A 21815-nucleotide genomic window follows, 5' to 3' on the forward strand; every position below is an offset into this window, starting at 1 on the left:
TCCTCAAGATAAAACAAGTCAATCGAACAATTATTTCGAACCTTCATTGTAGAGAACCGTTGAAAATACTACACTAAAAAAATACTACTATTTAAAGTGCATATTATAATATAATCATAAATCTTTTTTATTTTTCTATATGAGAAATAATGTCTTTCTCCTGTTAGTTCTGATGTATTATATAAGGCGCATAAAAAATAAAGACGAAGAAAGTTGTTCTTTTTTTTTTAATCATGGGAGATTAAGTTGCATCGTGGGTACATTATTGAAAAAAAGAATGAGAAAATGTTTCTGTTTACCCATTAATTAAACATATTTATAAAACTAATTTTAATTAATTAAATAAAAAAAATAATTAACAAATAAATTTTCTCCAAAAAAACACACATGCGTGTGATGTTTATTCAGGTAAGTTTTTGTGACTCATCTCTCCTCTATAAAAGAAGGGAAATTTACATACATTACTAACTTTTCCCATTTTATTACTTTTTCTACTGTGACACGCTTATTGTTACATTTATACTGTTTTTTTTTCTCTACTGTGTCAATTATTTTTCCCAAAACATTTCATCATAATAATAATAAATAAATAAAATAATGAGTAGTTAGTGTCCCCCCACATCAAAATTTAATTTATTTTTTTTGGTTTTATTAGAGAGATTGATTGGACGTGAGATGTGACAAGAGTGACATCTTCTTTTCTTTTGTTTTTTTTTTTCCAAAATTCATACACTTATTATCTTTTTTCTCACTATCTTCCTCCTTAAGTTCTCTTACTCTCTCCATTAACATATAAAATTTTTATTTTATTTCTTGTCCAGTTCTTCTTCTTCATCTTCTTCTCATTTTTTTAGTTTTTCTAATTTTTAGTCACACTTTTGGGGGGAAAATAAAGAGTGGTTTTTTTATTTTGATTTTCTAGATCTGTTCTTGCAAATATTGGTTCTGGTACTTCAAAGAACACTAAATCAAAAATACCCTCAATCTGTGTTGGAGAACTCCGACTCTAATTTTGAGTTTGAGCCAAAGTTCCAAAGTCTCCCAAATCTGATAAAATTTTTTTCTATTGATCTGTGTTGTTTTAGGGGTTTTTTCAAGTTGATTATATTTCATATATTTTTTTTTCTTGCATGTTTTTTTTTTATTAGTCCTATTTTATAGTTTTCTGTTTGTCTGACTCTGTGTCTTGTTGTTGTTTTGGTTTTATTTTGTTAACTCTTAGGGAAAGGGTAAATACCAAGTGAAGATTGATCAATCAACTGATCTGTTTGAAGACATAATTAGAAAAAGGGTTGTCGAGGTGTGTCATTTCATTAATTTAGTTTTAATGTTTTTTTATGCTTGTTTTTTATGTCCTTTAATTTTTTTTTTTTGTGTTGTTTTAGTTTTGTTTTAGTAATGTTTTCTTATATTTTTTTATAGGATGGGAATCCAAGTACACCCGATCCGAATACTACCATTCCAGAGTTTTTTTATGCTTGTTTTTTATGTTCTTTATTTTTTTTGTGTTTGTTTTAGTAGTGTTTTCTTATATTTTTTTTATAGGATTGTCACATTCTCTTGAAATAATTATGTTATTTTTTCCATTGCCCATTGCTCTTTATGAGAACTGGTATAGATTTCATGTCTTGTCATTTTTTACAATATTTCATTTATGTGGCCTTTTTTTCATATTAAAACAACAATAAAACAACACTACAAAACAGTAATTTGTTGTTGATTAAGTAATTTTTTCTCTTTGCCAGATTTTATGGTTCTTTCCTGATGTTTCTATGATTCTGGTGTTGATTTGTCCGTCCCCAACCACGAAGGAGAGGTGCCGTTTTGTGTTTTGTTACTGTTTACAATATAAAAGTAAATATATTGGGCTTGGACAGTATAAAAGAAATAAAAATGGGCTTGGACAGTAAAAATGTAAAGTTTGCCGTGTCACAGTATTTTTGAAAACATTTGGTAAAAAAACAGTATTTTTGTAAGTTTCCCAAAGTTAATACCCTTTGGAGCCCAACCCAATTATCCATACATATACTTACTATATATATAGGGGTAAGTTGAAAAATGCCTCTTTTATTCATCAATTAATCAAATTTACCTCTAATTTTATATTTATTTGAAACATACCTCTTTTTATATGTATTGTACCCAAAATACCCTTACATAAGAGAATCACATGAAGAGTATCTTGAAGTGACAGGGGCAAAATTGGTACAATATTTAAAAAAAGAGGTAAAAATGATAGATTTTAAAAAAGAAGGTAAAAATAAAAGAGGACAATATAAAAAGGGTACAGAGTGTAATTTCCTCATATATATATATACTTATAAGTGTTCCGAAACTAATCCTTAAAGTAATCAAGATCCTCTGTTAGTGTCTCATATTGTGTTAAACCAATCAAAATTTAACACATCAATTAATTTTTTATTTATAAAAAAATTAAACCTCTAATAAAGTCAACAAAATTAATCAACATATTTAATAAAAATTAGATTAGTTGATGGTCAAACTTTGATAGGTTTTAACACAGTATGAAACACCAATTTTTAACAAGGAGATCTTGTGCATGTTTGGCATCATAACTAAAAAACTGTTTTTTGTTTTTATAAACAGAAAATTATTTTTTGAAAACAATTTGGCCTGTTTGGCCTTGTTTTTTGAAAACAGTTTTCAGAAAACAGAGTTACAAAAAACAAGAATTTTGAAAACAAAATGTTATTTTCTGTTTTAAAAACCAATTTACTTTTGGTCAATATTGTTTTTAAAAAACACTAACCAAACATGACTTGCTTTTATAAACTTCAAAAACTATTTTTTGTTCTCATTTCTAAAGACAATTTTTTGAAAACAAAAAACAGAAAACAATACCAAACATGTTCCTTTATTCTAAAGGATCAAGTTTTTAATCACTTATAAGTATTCCAAAACATGTAGGACTAATTTTTAAAGGATCTCATATAGCAGCTTTTCATCAAGTTTTTAATAATTCACAATAATGTTCCAACACTAACAGTACAATGCTATGGCTCAAACGAAGACCATTTCCATTTCTTTACGAAAATGTTGTTTGTTTTTATAAACGACAACCCTCAAAGAAACACGACAGGCCGTTCTATGAGAAACCACATGGTAAGGAAAAGTAACGTTTAATCGGGTCATCTTGTAACAAAAGTACTTGTTTAACATACATTCTTTCACCAGCTATGTGCCCTTGGAACATGAAATTTTATAACTCGCCCCCACAAAAGTGTAATCTCATCTCTAAACCACAGATGGGCACACAATGACAGAAACATCAACCCAAAATCCCACAAGACATATAACGGCAGTAACCCAGAAGAGGTCAACAATCTTACCTTTATATAACACTAGAAGTATGCTACCAAATAATGAACTGCACATAAAAGTGATCACCATACACAGCGATATGTAACGTAAGAGTCGGAGATTCCACCAGTGTACGAAATCTTCACCACTTGCCCCTTCTGAAGTCCATAGTATTCAGCAATTGCATCTTCTTTCAACATTCGAGGTAGCTGCAAGAAAAAGTCATTGTTAACATTCAAGCAATACATACACTACATTGAAGCAGTAATTACCCAACCCCACTTCGAGTTAGGCAATCTTGTCCTGGATAAACAAAGCTTATTTTCACCTGCAAAGTACTTAAAAACAGCATAAGAAACTAGCTCAACCCATTGCGTCTTTAATACTAGTGTGTGTAACTTCGACCAAACAAACAAAAGAGACAACTGAAATATTTACAAGGCAGAGATTTTGTAAACTGCTCCTTCAAACAAGGCAGGCAAGGTAACAATATTTACAAGATAAAAACCATAAATTATTTTGTACTAGACCCCACCATATCTCCTTTTAGTGAAATTGAGAAGATTATCCGTAATCTGTCAGATGTCACTTGCTAGGAAATCAATGAAGTGAAGCCCTACTTTGGTGGCCAAGCATCTAGCTATAGTCAAAAACAAATTACTTTTCCACTATGTTAACTAAGTCTAAGACTCTGAGATAAGGGTCACTATCATAATCTTTAAAACTTCACTCAAACTTCCTTGCTTATTAGAATGGTTACAAAAATCATGGCCAGAGACCAAGAAGGAATAACAACTGAGATATCAGTAAAAAGATTAACCTGCTTTTCTTCTATGCTGTACTTCTTCAGGAGATTTTGTTTCTCCTTATTAGTCAGAAACTGATACCTTGGCTTCAAAACATGCTTTGTGACGTTAACAAGCAAGTCAGTAATCTGACACAATGAAAGAAGACAATGAAGTTATCATAAGTTTGAGATTAAGAATTTCTAAGGTACTGCCCATGCCTAGTCACAACTTGGAAAATACCTAAGAGCTTCATTTCACTTAAATCGAAAAATTAAGCATGAGAAGTGAAAACAAAGATTTGCATTTGTCAGAAAAAATATACCTGGAAAATTTCAACCTTGAAAGACAAACAATCAAGAGCCTTTTGAGCTTGACTTGTTATTGGGTTTTGAATTATTAAAATTAGCCCCTTTAAAGTATCTCTATTAACAATCTGAGCCGCAATACTTCTAACTGTATTCACTTTCACCGCACCAGGCCCACAGAAAATGACAAGAATCTGCAACAAAAGGAACAACAGTGAACTCAATATTCATAGCAACCTAAGACTACATTTCAAGCTTGACAAATATAAGACTTTAATTTCCTCTTCCTTTTTGTATTTTTCCCCTCCTTTTAGAGATAATAACCTTCATTCTAAGAGAAAAATTTCTATAATTTCTTTGACTGGATAAGACATCATCTAAACTCGAATTCTCAAAAACAATTTTGTAAGGAAATAGACCAAATATCAAGGCAATAAACGTAACTAACTCTTATTATCCAGAAAGCTCATAAATTCGTCAAGAAATGGACAATCTCTACCAGATAATAGGAAGGGCTTCCGCTCTTTTATTCACAGCACAATTTAGCATTAGCTTCTAAAATCAGCACAAAAGGCCATGTACCAAACTACAAGTTTTTAACGAAGTATGAAAAGGAAGAAACAAAAAAAAAAAAAGAGTGGTTAATGGTGAATATTTTCTTCAAGCCTGATTATTTTTTCTTCTCTCATTCTCTATCTGCTTTTCCAAAGAACACTAAATCTCTCAAACGACGTTGTAAAAATAATGATCACACATTCATCAAGGCTTTTCTTTCATAGTTATCATCCTCAAAAAACACAAGCTGCTTATGATTTTCGAAAGAAAAAACAAATACAGGTTTAGGGTATTCAATTCAAAGCATCGGAAGACATGCAGAAAAGGGTAGACCTCAATCCTACCCATTACGACCTAATCTGAACCTAAACTAATCAAATTTCAAAAATAAAGAATGGAAAACTGCAAGAAGTGGTGGTGATGATGAGTGAGTGAGTGAGTGAGTGAGTAGAGTTACCCTCTTAGAAGGGTTCTTGATATGAGTAACGGAGAATCGGAGGCGTTCAGGATCAGGAGACTGTCCATGAATGGCACGAAAGTCATTGAGAGTGAGGTTAAGGTCGGAAGCTGGTACGGAGTAGCCTCTGTCTTTAAGCATCTCCATTACGGTTTTCCGAGAACGATAGTACCTGTGACTCTCCACGCTTCCTTGGTCAACGTACCCACTCAAGCACTCCCCCAGAGCCGGCTCGTTCATGTCCTCTACTCCACCCCCATTGCCATTTCCAATGCCATTGCCCTCCATCTCTCTGTCTCTCTCTCCCAGCACCAGTGGCACAATTGGAGTGTAGAAAATATACGCAGTTTTGCTACTCCAACCAAGGTTATAAAGTCGTTCGACTCTTGTGACTTCTGAGTGGTTGCCCCTTCCAATGGCCCAATTTTTGTTTAGACGAAAACATTTTAAGAAATTATATTTAAACTCACTTTATTTTATTTATTTAATTTTTACTTTTATTTTAATATTTTTTTAATATATATCTATTTTTATAAATAATATTTTCTTAGGTTAATACAAATTATATGCTAGATTTACTTAGTATATTGAGTATATTTTTAAAAAATATAATATGATGGTATTTTTAATTAATAGATACAAAAAAAAGAGGTATTTTTTAACTTATCCCAAAAAATTTAGAATAAGTTGATGAATACAAATTTCCAACTTTTTCACTTAGCAGAAATTTTTTTAAAAATACCTTGTAAGTTTTATACTGTGTACTGTGTTAAGTTTTCAATGTTATTTTTTAATTGTTACACTATTGTTTTTAATTGTTCTGTTTTGTGTTTTACTGTTGTTTTATAAAAATAAAGTATTTTTGAAAAGATTTTCGTGTGACAGTATTTTTGTAAAAGTTAACTCGAATTCTAGTATTTTTATAAGTTTCCCTTTTTTTATTTATTAATTAATAATACCCTCATATTATATTTCATTAAAATCTACTCACTTTTATAAGTGAGTTGCCTAATATATCCTTTATAAGTGAGTTGCCTAATATATCATTTGCCCTCCACTTAAGTGCAGCACATAATTTATATTAATTTAAGGGTTATAATAGATTTATATTTTAAAGAATATGAAAATGAAGGTAAAAATAAAAATAAATAAAATAAAATGGGTATACAATGTAATTTCCAAAAAAAATATAAATTAATGAAAATGAGAATAAAATATCAAATCTCAGATTTATTTATTTATCTATAATATAAAATCACACTAAATATTTTATTTATCTAATTATTAAAACTTTATCTTTTTTGATTTTTTTTTTGAAATAATTCATCTTTATTATTTGCAATCCATAGTGATTACAAGATTAAAATCTAGAGTAACATCACTACTTCTGATAACATGATCAACAACTAAATAGGATGCTCGAGCTAAGAAATGAGCAACACTATTTGCAGAACATCTAATGAAATTAACATAAACCTCTCGCAAGTCATTTAACAACATCGTACAATCAGAAATAATACTCCCAAAGTATGAAACTATAGGAATAGAACTACGGAACGTTTGCACCACAGTAAGACTATCAGTTTCAATGACAACTTTCCTCCAATCTTTTTGTTTAACTAGTCACATAATAATTTTTCTTAAATAAATTCATATAATATCAAATAGAATTTACTAAAGATAGTATAAATATGACTTAGTGATTCTGTTAAAAAAATAACAGTTACACTTATTCCAAAGACATATTTTGTATTGATTATTTAGCTGACAACTTTCCAACTTAACATAAACATCGGATAACACCACTTTTTAAATCTCAAGTTTTAATAACACATTGTTTGGCACAAATACAATCTAAGACAAGAATTCTCAAACTTCTCAAATATGAGGGGTGCTATAGACAAAGACAACACTATGGGAACAACATACAACACTTGAGAGTTTTTTTTGTCAAAGGTCTGGATTTTCATATATAACATGACGTTTATATGGCTTTTATGGGAAACAGTTTAAAATATGGGAAAAAGAAAGAAAAGTTTACAATATGGAAAGTTTGATTTCATTTATTTAAGTCATTTCCATATCAATCTTCATCAATTGAAATATTGGTGTGTCCTGCGAATTTGCCCAAATAAGCAATCAAATACTTTCAAGCACGTTTATACAACCAGTAAGTTGTTTCATCTCTTCTCTGGTAAGCCGTTTCTTCTTCTTCTAATACCAATTTCAATTTTAATTGTTTCTTCATTTTCTTATGGATTGGTTGCTGGTTTTTGTAGCTGGATTGTTACGTTTTCTGATCACAATTATCGGACGAAACGAAACCAATCACATTAATATTTTGGATGAATAAAGCAAATAATAGTCACTTAAGCAACGATTTTGATTAAAATTTGTTACAGTTACACATTTTTCAACTGAGTTGAGCCACCTGATTACCGCAAGGCACTATCATTATATATGTGTGAAATTACAAATTGAGAAATATAATTCTAGCTACAATTCTTCATAAACAAAAAAGACGTTCATACATGTATTATTTATTGTGTGTGGAAGTAATAAATAACGAAAAATAATGATATATATATTAAATTGGTAAAAAAAAAATACACGCATAAAATTTACGTAGTTTGGTAATTTGCTACTTTACGGAGACAGTTGATATTATTAAGCTAAGTAGAAAACATACAGAATACTAATAATATCTCTCAAGTATTTTTTTTAAAGTGTTTCTCTAAACTCACTAAAGTATTTTCCAAAGCTTAGCTATACAAATGTTCTCTTTCTCAGATTTTTCAAGTGAACCCGATTGCAAAACCAATTGCACTCAGTTGCAATGCTCTTCAACGAGCTCCATATTTATAGAAGGAAAACCTCACCTCCTAACCATATGTAATAATGTGAGGTAGCTCATCTTCTAACCATATGTAATTAATGAGAGAAAAAAAAGTCAATAGCTATAGCATAGTTTCATTGACAAATGTGATAAATAATAAGTTCCAAATCTCTTGATTATTGAACCATACATTTGCAACTTCAAGACAATTTGGCTTTTGAGCCAAAACTAACAATCTCCACATTGGTGAAAAAACCATAATTAAGCTCTGCCTCCACATGCGCCTTAGGCACTCTAAGTTAGAGAGACACTGATCAAGTTCAAGTTGTGTAATTTTGGCCAACCATGAAAAAGGATTGCATTGAATATGTCTGGAAGTGTGAACAATGCCAGCGCTATGCCAAGGTTCCACGAGCTCCATCAATTTAAATCACCCTCATGAGCTGCCTATGGCCCTTCGCTGTTTGGGGAATCAACCTAGTAGGCTCTCTTCCAACTGAAAAAGAAGGAGTCAAGTATGCAATTATCATTGTTAACTACTTCACCAAATGAGTAGAAGCAGAACCAATGAACACAATCACCTCTAAAAAGGCTTTGGACCTTGTTGTCAAAAATATAGTATGTCATTACAGCCTTCCGTAGAAGATTGTATTAGACAGTGGAAAATAATGCGATAGTGATCACTTTACTGACTTCTTTGTCAAGCATAGAATCATCAAGAGTTTCTTAGTTGTGGCTAGACCACTGGAAAATGGCCAAGTGGAAGTCTTCAACAAAATCCTAAAGACCACGTCGAAAAAAAAGTTGCAGGCATGCAAAGCTTATTGGCCGAAAGAACTTCCTAGATTTATTTGGGCATACCGAACCACGGAGGGAACTTCAACGGGGCACACTCCGTACTCAATGGCATATGAATGTGAAGCAGTCATCCAGTGGAGAAAATTGTCCCTTCTCATAGGTGAGAAACTTACGACCCTACTCGGAACCATGCTTTACCTCAAGAATCCTTAAATTTAATTGAAGAACTTCGGGAGCAGTCTCATGTCCAACTGAAAATGTATCAAGACAAAATTGCTAGGCACTTTAACTCGAAAGTTAAAAGCTAGACATTTGAAATTGGCGATCTCGTCCTAAGAAGAATATTCTCAATATCTCAAGAACCAGGAGTGGGGGTCTTAGGACCTAACTAGGAAGGATCTTAAAAAATCCAACACAAAGTGGGTAACAGAACGTACCAGCTAAAAAGATTAAATGGATCAGAAATTCTACGAGCGTGGAATGCGTACCACTTGCACTGATACTATCTGTAAATTGGGGGTGCCCGAATCCAGATGTCTTTTTCTTTAAATGTATTTTTTTTCCTTTCCATTTTCCTGTAAGCCTCAGGGCGAAAAACAATTTAAATGAAACCAGAGGATTTATATTTGGAGCATAAGTTATATTTGTATAAATTATTTTTGATATTTTTTAATACAAATCATAGTGTATGAAGAAAATGGATGTATAAGCTTGTATTATAGTATTTATGAATTTATGTTGTATAGTGGTAAAGTTGGAGTTAGGGATCGAGGTCTAAGGGTCGGGGTTTGGGCCGAGACGAGGTCCGAGTTTAAGACCGGGGCTGTGGTTCAGGGTAAGGTCTGAGGCCTAGGGTCAAAGACAGTGCTAGGGTCCAAAGTAAGGGTCGTGTCAAGGCTCAAGTGGGAGTTAGTATTACATATGATATAACTAAAAATATGTATTTTATTTATTTTCTTAAAAAAAATTAATACAATGCTATTTTATACCAAACATAATTATCATTTAACACAATCTGTCAAACTAAATATAGTATTGTATTGCTACAAAAAAAAAAATATAGTATTGTATTAAAATAATACAATATAATACAATGTACCAAACACCCTTAAATAAACTACAATTTACTGTATAAATTATGATTTTATTACAAATTTCCTTATGTTATGACTTTTTAAGGTATGAATTACTATTTTAATACTTTATTATGTGTTGATGTTCATAATTAAAGAACAAATTTAAAAATAGTATTTGATTTTAGGTTAGTAAAATAGTTTTTTTTTTAATGAAAGTTAGTAAAATGGTAATCCTCTTAAGAAACATTTCTCTGGACTTTGGTAGGGGGACCCAATGTCACCATTTTTATTTTTATTATGTAATGAAGTTTTATATAGACTGCTTTCTAAGACTTTGAACAAAAACATCATTCATGGGATCCGTATCTTCAAGAATGCCCCTGCGATCTCTCATCTTATGTTTGTTGATCACTATTATATTCGCTAGAGCCAACATCTCAGAAGCAGAAGCACTGATTGATTGCCTTTCTAAATTTGAGAGGTGGTCAAGGCAATTGTGTAGTAGACAAAAGTTTGGTATTCTCTTCTCTCTTAACATGTTCTTGACTAAGAAGAAGGAAATTGAAAAAAAAAAATTGTTGATGGAGTTGTACAGGGAGAGGAATCTCATCTTGGGAACCCCTTTTAGTTCCATCGAAGTAAGAAGTTAAACTTCGAATTCCTTTGGAAGAAACTCTTAAGTCATGTGGAGGGTTGGAGAATGAAACTCAGCTAAAGACTCCATTGCCAATGAAGCTCAAACTTTGATTTGTGATGGGGGAGAGTATTGATGTATGGTTTCAACCGTAGATTTCATGGCTTGACTACAAAAGACTTTAGAGTTTTGATGGAATATGTCATACATAGGGTCCCTTCTATGCGAACCGTGGCTGGCTTAATTTACTTCTCTTCAAAGAAGTAGGACACTCAATTTTTGATTTATGTTTTTGGAAAGGAGTTAGGCGAGAAAATTAGTTAAATTCTTATTGTCTCAGAGTTGCAACATGATACTTTGATTTGGAAGGGATGTATGAATGAGAGGTTTTTAGCCAAGGGAACAAAGCAATAGGTTTTCAGAGAGGAAAGCAATGTGGATTCTGATATGGGGCAGGAGTATTCATCCTAGACTTAGCATGTTCCTTTGGAGAGCACTGTCTCTGGCCTTGACTACTAGAAATAAGCTTCCTTTTGCTAGTAAGGTAAGTTGTCCTTTCTATAATATTGAACTAAAACTCTTCTACACCTATTTACTCAACGTAGTTTGGCCAGGGCCCTGTGGTATGGGGATCCTTGGTCTCTGAGAATCAATGAGTGCCATGGTGATACCTTGATGGATAAGATTGGAAATTTGATGCTTCAGGTCAATGCTGACTCAAAATTTCACCTGATTATTTACATAGCCTCTCTTTTTGAGACCATTTGGTCATGTAGGAATGCAAGAATTTTTAAGAATACAACTTGGTCTATTGAACAGGTCAAGTGTTTGGTTAATTGTAGATTCTTAAGAGTTTATGGGGTCAAATTCTTCTAGTACTACATAAAAGCTCAGAGAGTTTCCTAGTTTTGGGATAGAGATTTTTATCATTCACCACATTGGAAGATTTTCATTGATGCTTCATTCAAAGATGGATGATTAAATCTTGTTCCAGCAATTTTTGCTCTTGAGGCAGAATGTATGGCTATGAAAATGGCTCTTGATTGGGCCAAGAACATTGGTTGTTTCTTTATTCCCTGACTGTCAGGTGGCTGTACATGCTTTAAATTTTAATAATCTTCCTGATTGGCGTATTGCAAAGGGTTTTTACGACATTGTTAAGCTGAGGAATACCTTTAGTTCTTGTAATTTTCGTTTTGTCAAACGCAATTGCATTTCTTTTGTGGACAATTATTTAGCTTTTATGGTTGGATTCAATTACATTTGTGAGAATATTTTTATTGGGGAGGGGTCTCTTCTTGTGGACCTCACTTTCTGCTAATCTATGAGCTTTTGGTTCTATAAAAAAATAAATATTAGTCTTGTACGGAATTATGACCAACTCAAGGAAAAAAAAATCATTGTACAATTGTGCTCTTGACTAAGATAAAGTACGGCTAGTATGAACCCAATACCCAAATATGCATAAGTATTGTGTTAAATCGCTACAATCGGCCACCTTGAAGGATTTTTTTTTGTTTGATTTATCTAATTACTAAAACCTTATCATGTAGTTAAGTTTTAGTAGCTATTTTTTGTTTGTTGATAAATGCCACCTTGAAGTTATATACAGGCGGACCTGAGAATATATATGCATACATACAGCTATTTAAATTTTCGGACCCTCACTTTAGAATTATATAAAAAAATTATATTGGAAAAAAATATCGTAAGACTCGAACCCATACCATTATATAATGTACTATATAACCACAACCAATTAAGCTATGAATATTTATTGTGTAAATTCACTTAATTTTATTTAAATAAAATACTAATGATATATTGTATTTTTTATTTTTGATCCCTAAAAGGTGTGGATCCTAAACACGAGCCTATCCCGCCTATATATAAGGCCAACCTTAGTTATACATAACTTATTTCACAGTAAAGTTACTTAAATATAGAAAAATGTATTGTTAATTAATCATACACATCTCACACTAGAGTGAAGTGAATGCTATGACTGTGTGGTTTAGTTTTTATAAACTCTTTTTTAATTTTTAGAATTAACTTTTTTTTTTAGGGTGTTTGGATAAAAAATAATTTTTTTTTTTTAATTTAAAAGTCTTTTTCGAAAAAGTTAGAACTTGTAATTTTTCTCAAAACAACTTTTGAGAATTTATTTTAAAAATTAAAATAATTTATTCCTGATTTACTCATAAATTTTTTTTTTAATGATATCCAATCATTTTAAAAAATACTTTTAATAAAAAAAATATATTGATATGATAGTTATGCAAACACTAAAAATAAGTAAAAATTTATATTATCTTATAGTTCTTTATAAAATAGTTCTAACTACAGGCAAATGAAAAGCTTAACCAAACAAAATAATTGAAATAAAAAGTAAATTTATTGCATATATATGTAAAAAAAAATACAAATTACCTCAAAATAAAAATCTCAATTTCAGTGACACATAATTCATGAGCAACAACCTGGGCATCGTATCAAGCCATTCTCATTACAATCAGAGCATCTTCTCAACTCTCCTTGGTCTTCTTCAAACACTTTCCGGCTGCCATTACAGCTCGGGCAAGGAAGAAACCTTACACCACCGCAGCCATTGCAGACCATTCCGTGATCCAATATGGGGAACCCATTTAAGAGCTGAGCCAATTCTCCAACTTCATGAAGTTGTTTGATCTCATCTGACCCCCCAATGTGCTTTCCCCTTATGAAAACTTGAGGCAAAGTCAAAACTTTTCCTCCTAGAGCTCTTTGAAGCTCGTTTTTGAGCTCTGAATCCATGGATATGTCTCTTTCGTCGACTGGAACTCTGAAGCCTCTGAATATCATCCGTACAGAGCAACAATCCTCATATGTTTTCCTTATCCCTCTCAAGCTTGTAAAGTAAATTACGATTTTGTCCTCTGCTCTTGGTATTTTGAACCAAGCACTGTTGGAAGAAGAAGAAAACGAAGAGAAGGGACTCGAACCGAGTGACCTGGTTTTGGAGTGTTTGTAACCCAATTGCCGCGAAGATAAGGCTCTTCTATAAGTTAATCCCACATTGGGATCCATATTCGATAAGAGATTTTCTTCAGATAAGTGCTGCCAAAGGGGTTTCGTTATGGAAGACGACAAGGACGAAGCAGAAGAAGAGGAAGAAGAAGTAGTCGTCGTCGTTGTTGTTGAAGACGAAGACGTCGTTGTTTCGGAATATCTCGTTGACTCGAACGAGTTGATCCGTTTCTTCCCCGACCCATCAAAGTTGGTGTACCTACACGAACTGGGTTTGGTCTGGAATTTGATCGGACGGTCGAGATTGGCGGAGTTGAAAACGGAGTCTTCGTCGAGACCGTGCATGAGTTCCCATGTGTTAATGACTGAGTCAGGTGACAGAGGGATAATCGAAAGGTCTTTGTCGTGGTCCGTAGCCAAAGCTCTCTTCTGGGAATTCAACGACGCCTTTTTAGGCTTCTTAAGAAGCGTATCCTTCGGTTTCATGGTCGGGTTTTCGGGTGTGGCATGGTCAAGGAGGGAGCCATAGCCATAAGTGGTGGAGGTAAGAGAGACCAAGTGGTGAGTATCCCCTTTTCTAATGGCAGGGTGGTGAACCAAAGGGGTTGGGAGAGAGAGAGCTCTAGGGACTGGAGAGGAAGCAATGGAGGACTCCGATGCGGAAGCAGAAGGATTTGATAGCGATGAAGAAGACCCTTTCTCTGGTTTTTTGGGGAGAATAACACTATTTTTTGAAGCAGAGCAGCCCATTAATGAACAATGCCCTTTTGCCTTTTCTTTCTTCCTGCTTCTTCAGTTCTTCTACTGCTATTACTACTCTCTCTCTCTCTCTCTCTCTCTGTAAAATCTCTCACAAGAATAGACTTAACTGATTATTTTTCGAAGAGAATGAAAAAAATGGTCTTTGCAAAAGTGGGTAGGAGAGCTTTTGGAAGCTTAAATGAAAAGGCTGTGTGTGGCTGTGCGTGTGAGAGAGAGAGAGAGAGAGTGTGTGTATTATTGGTTGAGGAATAGTTTTCAAGATGTTTGAGTGGGGAAGATAGAATGAAATTGAATGCATTGTATATGTATAGGTTATGGCTAAAGAAAGTCATCTTATTTTATAACATTACATATTAGCTAAAAAGAAAAAAAAGAAAAGAAGCATTGCTATTAGGAAGAATATCTAAAATTTGTGCTAAATTGAGCCTAAAAAAAAGAAGTTGTGCTATTTTTAACTTACTATTTAATATTTATAATTATGTTTTAATGTACAAGATGTAAAATAATAAAAAAAAATAATAATTGATTATATTTGTTATTCTAAATTTTGTTCACTTGACGTGCATGTCTACATAAGTAAGACTGAAGACACGTGGAATACAGCCTTGTCAATTGCAGGATAAAGTCATCTTACAAGGCATGACAACTGTTAAGCAACAAGCAAAAGGAATTAAACAAGTCGTCAAGAAGCTGTACAACCATATCTAGCCGACCAAGGGGAGTACATAGGCTGGCCAGAGGAAGCTTGTATTGTCGACTAGGGTTTGAGCCCAAGCTGGCTAGCCAAAGAGTGACTGTAACACCAAAAAGGGCCTGTTCGACCAAAGAGTGACTGTAACATCAAAAAGGGTCTGTTCGACTAAGAAAGCCTGACCTTTGTAAGGAAAGTTGTATAAAGAATCTAGAAAGGTTGACCAACGCGTACCAAGGCTGGCCAGCATGTACCAAGGCTAGCCAGTTCGTACCAAGGCTGGCCAACACGTACCAAGGCTAGCTAGCACATGGAAAAGCTGACAGGCACATGAAAAAGCTGGTAGGCACATGAGAAAGCTAGCAAACACATAGAATGTTGGCAGGCACATGCTGAGGCTATAGGAACAATACTTGGCCGGCCATAGAGGAGCATGTGTCGGCCAGTCTCAAACGAAGGGTAGGTTGGCCAGCTCCCCTGTTGGCAGACACAATTGGTGTTTCTGCAGCTTTCACCCTGGACAGACAATGGTTTACTCTCAAATACGAATTCACTCCAACAACCCACGGAAGTAGGGGTTTAACTTCAAATATTTACCTATTCTTTAAGAATAGTTAATAGGTTATTTTCTGTATATTTTATATGTGAAAAAGAGGTGATATCTCCTCATTTTAAGGGATATTAAGCTACTTTAAACTAGATCTATTGTAAGCTCTCATCTATATAAAGAGCACTAAGCTAAACTAAAATGGGCTAAGTTCTAATTCATGAGTTCTAAGTTCTAACTCTGGAAATCCTAGAGCACTTGCACTCTCTCCTTCTCTCTCCCACACACTACTTGCATCATACAAGACACTAAGTCTATTTCTCATCTCACTCGATTGAGATCTTCCTAGCATATTGTTCTCGCTATTGTAGTATTCATAGAGAGCCCTTTTAGAAATTATAAGGTAAAGTTTATAATTTGAGTGATATTATCCCTCAAATCAATACAGCTAAAAGGAGAGTAAGTCATTACCCCGTTAATAAGGGGGTCGAGCCTCTATAAATCTTTGTGTCTCTTTTATCATTTATTGTACTTATTTATGTGTGGTGATTGTCTGTCATAAATAAGGCTCCGTTGCTAGTTGACCAAATTCTAAGTCAACAATATTGATGGTTATTAAATATTTTATTGAGAATATACACAAATTAATTTTTATTATTTAAATAATGGTAATATGGTAAATAAAAAATATAAAGTTAGTTAAAATTAATGAATCATAATAATTAGTGATACTATAGTAAATAAAAAAAAATAACATTTATTGTGGGCTAAATTTAATACACTACTTTTAGCATGTGCTAAATGTAACACTAGAACATTATAGAGTAATAGTTTTTATCAAGTGTGTCAAAATATAGAAATACACTATTATTTTGACATTATATTAGAGATGCTCTTAGGTACTAGTACTGCTTTTATGAAGTGATGCTTTAAGAATAATTATTGATATTTTATTAAAATTATTATATTAAATTATGTTGGATCTCATACTTATATTATTTATTCTAATAACGATATAATATCTTCGATGATACTAAGCATTTATCTTAGCTAAATTATATTATTTAATAAACTTATTAAAATTCAATATCTAATTTGTGTATAGAGAGATACCAATATTACTATATAAAAGTAATTTGGTAAATATTTTTTGAACTTTATATTTTACAAAATTTACTGATTGAACCATTTATTTTATTTTGTTAAATGACAGCTTGAATCCTGTAATTTCCAAAATAACAATAAATATTCTCAACTCATTTTTCGTCAAATTTGTTTTTTAATATAACTATCATGAAACTAATTTTTGGCATGAAGAGATGAAAATATAACAAGTCTGGTTATAACACCTTTAAGTTAGGTTATTATTAAGTTTTATTTTGACGAAAATTAAGCTCGCAATACTAGTTTGTGTTATTTTGAAAAATACAAGATTAGAGTTGTCATTTAATAAAATAAAAAAGTTTCATTAATTATTTTTTAAAAAACATGATTTAAAATAGCATTTATCTAAAATAATTTGTATAAATTAATGATATATTAAATTTTTATGTATAATAAAACGCAACAAATTCGTATTTATAGATGATAGTTTTGGAATTCAAAGGACCAAAATTAATTAATTTCACTAAAACTAAGGACTAAATTTAGAATTTTTAGTAGTTTAGGTGCTAGCAGGATAACGGAAATCAAAATTAGTAGAATTTGAACTATGTGGTATATAAGGTAAACAATGTTCTATGGTCTGTAATTTTGAAAATATATATTGAAACAACACTATAAGATGACTCGTCGTAATCTCTTAGATAACAGACCAGATTTTAACGATCAAAATTCTGCAAGTTCAAAAGGAATATTCAGAATTTTAAATTCTGAACATAAGTTTGGATTGTTTCTAGAATGTTGCCAAAAAAATTAATAATGTGATATTTCAAAATCCCTTTTTTCACTACAATGTAAAAATAATAATGAAAAACTATCTCAATTGGTGTCACTTTCTGGCTACTTCTGAAAAATGCAGACAAATTTGTTTTCGGCCTCGTTAATTTTGAAATATGAGTGTCTATTTCATAACTCATATCATAATTAGCTCAAAACATTTATTTGTTGATAATGATTTAGTCAAATTGATTCACAACTAATACAATGACAAGCTTATGAAATGATGCCTAGCATACCTCTGGACATGATGTCGCTTTGCGATTAGTTAACAATATTTCCTAAAAATTATTATATTAAATTATATGAGACTCAATACTTAATTGGACTAATAATAATATTGACACATAAAAAGCTGTTTGGTACCACTGATACCTTTTAACATTTCTGGGTAATTAAATTGTACCTCCCACGTAAAGCATGACACATTATATATGAATTAATATACCTCAATTGTGTTTATTAGTTGGATTTGGATTTAGTTAGGTCTAGTTAAATATAGTTATAGATACATTTAGTTTAGTAATAAATGTGAAAGTTCATTGTGTGCATCTCATTGGTCGGTCCAACTGAGCAATCTACTCAACAAATGTGACCCAAACTTTGATGGTCTGACCCACTACTCTACCATTTCTTAAAGCAATCAAAGAGTTATAACCATAAGCAAATTTATAAAACATTATGTTGTATGTGTACATACCACATATGCATTAAATAACAATAAGCAAAGTGGTTGTTGTGTATACTATATATAATTTTGGCCACCAATGCAATTTTGTTGAGCCTTATAATTGCATTAACTTTAGCATTATTTTTCCTTTAAATTGGTGGGTCAACAGAATGTAATTCTCTCCAATACAACTACTTTCTCAGTGTTGATGAATGTGGATAATACTACAATATGTTTGGATTGAGTAATCATAGGACCTCAAAATGTATTCTTTTTTTTTTTTTTTAATTTTTTGAGAGAGCTTAAAATGTATACTTTGAAAATATAAACAAATATTATAATTTCATTTATTAATGAAGATAAATTTATGATCATGCCATAAATATCATTAATTACATTCATTTCCATATGCCATACTTCATTTTCATTGTGCTGGCCGAGAAAGATGGGAAAAATAAAGGGAGGCAAAAATAATATAAAAATAGGCACATTAATCTTTATTTAATATCCATTTTAAAAATGTTAATATAATATCTACAGTTAGTATGCAGTATATAATACTGAGTCATTGACTAGTGAAAAATTGTGCTTCACATCAATCGATCTATTTTGTGTGTGTGTGTGTTTTGCCCTTGAAAGAATCGATCTATTGTGCTTATAATTCAATATTAGTTATTGGATTTTGGTTGGTTAGGTATTCATTAGAATTTATGCAACTTCTAGTGACTACCTAAACTACCAAAGTCAATCTGAAAAAACGGAACTACCAAAGTCAAGTATTACGTATACTTTATGCAATTTCAAGTAAAATCATATCAGTAATAGAATAAGTGAGACCCAATATTAATTTATGCTAATAGTAATATTAAGAATATTAAATAATATGAGTATCCTTTAGTTTTTTTTTTTAAGAAAAATGTCTCAAATAAATACCAAAAGCAACAAACACTACTACGAATATTTATGGAGTTTTTATAAAAATATTAAATTTTGGATAAAAGTTTATAATTTTACTGTCATATAGAATTTTTTACAAAAATAATGTCTTTTTATAAAATAACCGTACAACAACAAAACAGAACAATTAAAACAACAGTGAAACAAATAAAAAATAAGAATTTTTTCAAAAATATACGTAAAATATATAATAATTACAAATATAACTTAACAAAACTCAATTACAATAATATCCTGGCATGTCATTAAAAAATACCTGTATTCTAAAATAATATACTTGAAATGAAACTAATCCCGAAATTCGTTTTTTTTTTTAAACTTTTCTGCGTTTCAAAAATAATTTTTTGGTTGCCTATGATGTTGACAATGTTATATTATTTATAATAATATAATATATAGATTAAATATGTGTAATAAACTAATAATATGTAACATATGACTATATTAGTTGTCATCTTTTTGTAACATTTGGGGAGTTGTTACTATGAGTAACCTCCACCATTATCACCAACATTAAGAGTGTAAAAGATGTTACACACTTTTATTTGAAATTCTTAATGCTATAGGAGTTATGGTGTGTGTAAGAGTTACATTTGAGTCCATAACATCTATAGGGGTTATGAGTTTGAATTTCAAATGGTGATATCCTAAACACTATATAAAGAGGTCTAAGGTGCTCATTTTGGAGATGAAGTTTTCTATCAAGAAAGCACTTTGCTAGAAAACCCTAAAAGGCTTGATAATTCCCAAAGCTATTTCCTAGAGAGTTCCCTTAGTGCTTAGAGATAGGGGGAAATAAGCTTTTGGACAAAGGTGTAATACCTTGTTCAAGTCATGGTGATCCCCACTAATCTACACTCAAGGTTGTGAGTGAGTGTTTATATATATATACTATTCTCTTGTTATATATACATATATTATATTACATGCATGTGTTGTAATCTTCTCTTCTACCTTTCATATATATATATGTAATATATAGTGTATATATATGTATTGTAACATATTTTTAATCAAATCTCTTTTATTGTCCTTGTATTATTTTTACAATTGAGTTGTATATATCTTGGTTTATCTTCCATTGTAATAATATCTCTAACAATCAAAAGCTTGTCCCTTTTCAATGGAAGAGGAGATAAATCAAGATTGTGAGAACACAAGGATAAGAGATCTTATGTGAAAACCATTCATGGGTGAGCATGGTGGTGTATATTATGTGATTTACTATATTTTATATGATAGTAATATATATGATATATATGAGTTATATATATGTGACATATATGAGATTATGTGTTTGTATCATATTAATATATATAGTAGTATATAATATGATATTTAAATTTATATCATGTTATTATATGTATATATGAGATATATAATATATAGCATGAATATGAGTTATGTGTATTATATATATGATGAGATATAATATAATATACATATATATTGCGAGATTAAATATGTAAAAACTACTTATTTTCTATGTATTTATATGAGATATTATATATATATATTATTTATTATGTGTATATAATATATATCATGCATGTATATTAAAGTGTATATATGTTATATATGTGTGAGGTATGTAACATATATAGTTGTGTAATTAATGTATATATTATGTGTGTATGATATATATATATGTATATTATAGTATATATGTTATATATATATGAGATATGTAACTTATATATTATGAATTTAATATTGATATTATGTGTAAGTTACATATGAGATGTGATTAGTAACATACATATTATATTAATATATGAGTTACATAGCATGATAATAATAAAATAGTGTTTATTACTATTGTGAGAATTATTATCATCTATTTTGTGAATAAAGAACATTTTAAATTCTTTTTCAATTTGGTGGTGAACATCTCACTTTATGAGATAATAAAAGATGGCTTTTGAGAAGTTACATCTTTTATTGGATTATAAGAGATAATCATCTCATATTATGAGATAAGAAAAGTGAACTATATGAGAGTTACACTTATGAGAATTGTCTTGTCATAGCAAGAACAATAGATTAAAAGTGGATCCAAACTTGTGAAATGAGCCATAAATTGGAAGAGCAATTTTGGACTCAAAAGTAAATGAATCAATGTGGATTCAAAAATAGTGAAAAGATAACAAAATTGGAGAAGTAATTTTGAATCTTAAATAATCAAAGTGGTGAACAAAATTGATGAGAATTTTGTTAACCTTGGTATAATTTTGGGCTAATCTCAATGAGGAGATAACCTTAAAATTATGAGAAAAAATAATCACATTATTTTGTAAGTGGTGATGTGAGTTTGATATTTTAGTTTTGTTGAGAAAACTAAAAATGTCAAATGGTATTTTTAAAGTGGCCTTAAAGAGTCATTTGAAGAGGAAAATACAAAAAGGTGATATTTAATATACACTTTATGGTAGAAATGTGGGGGTGAACCACAAATTTAATCAAAATGTGATGAG

At 31.1% G+C, this 21815-nt stretch overlaps 2 protein-coding genes across 3 annotated transcripts; both read right to left on the bottom strand.

Annotated features, from left to right (window-relative positions):
* Positions 1-2934: 2934 nt before the first annotated feature.
* Positions 2935-5868, bottom strand: LOC115700954 (DNA-directed RNA polymerase V subunit 5A). The gene is made up of 4 exons (XM_030628632.2): positions 5427-5868; positions 4432-4608; positions 4142-4255; positions 2935-3530 (listed from the first exon to the last, which is right to left on the bottom strand). Exons 1-4 carry the CDS (start codon positions 5712-5714, stop codon positions 3405-3407), a joined length of 705 nt encoding a protein of 234 aa, XP_030484492.1. The 5' UTR covers positions 5715-5868; the 3' UTR covers positions 2935-3404.
* Positions 5869-7431: 1563 nt separating this feature from the next.
* LOC115701434 (uncharacterized protein At3g28850) lies at positions 7432-14822 on the bottom strand. 2 transcript variants are annotated; one of them, XM_061102598.1, is made up of 2 exons: positions 13201-14822; positions 7432-7722 (listed from the first exon to the last, which is right to left on the bottom strand). In XM_061102598.1, the coding sequence occupies exon 1, from the start codon at positions 14524-14526 to the stop codon at positions 13237-13239; it is 1290 nt and encodes a 429-aa protein (XP_060958581.1). In that variant the 5' UTR covers positions 14527-14822; the 3' UTR covers positions 7432-7722; positions 13201-13236. The 2 variants fall into 2 exon arrangements, with proteins under 2 accessions (XP_060958581.1, XP_030485096.2); XM_030629236.2 differs by lacking the exon at positions 7432-7722 and adding an exon at positions 9509-9635.
* Between the last annotated feature and the right edge of the window lie 6993 nt (positions 14823-21815).

The sequence above is a fragment of the Cannabis sativa genome, chromosome 8 (assembly GCF_029168945.1).
Source record: "Cannabis sativa cultivar Pink pepper isolate KNU-18-1 chromosome 8, ASM2916894v1, whole genome shotgun sequence".
Lineage (NCBI taxonomy): Eukaryota > Viridiplantae > Streptophyta > Magnoliopsida > Rosales > Cannabaceae > Cannabis > Cannabis sativa.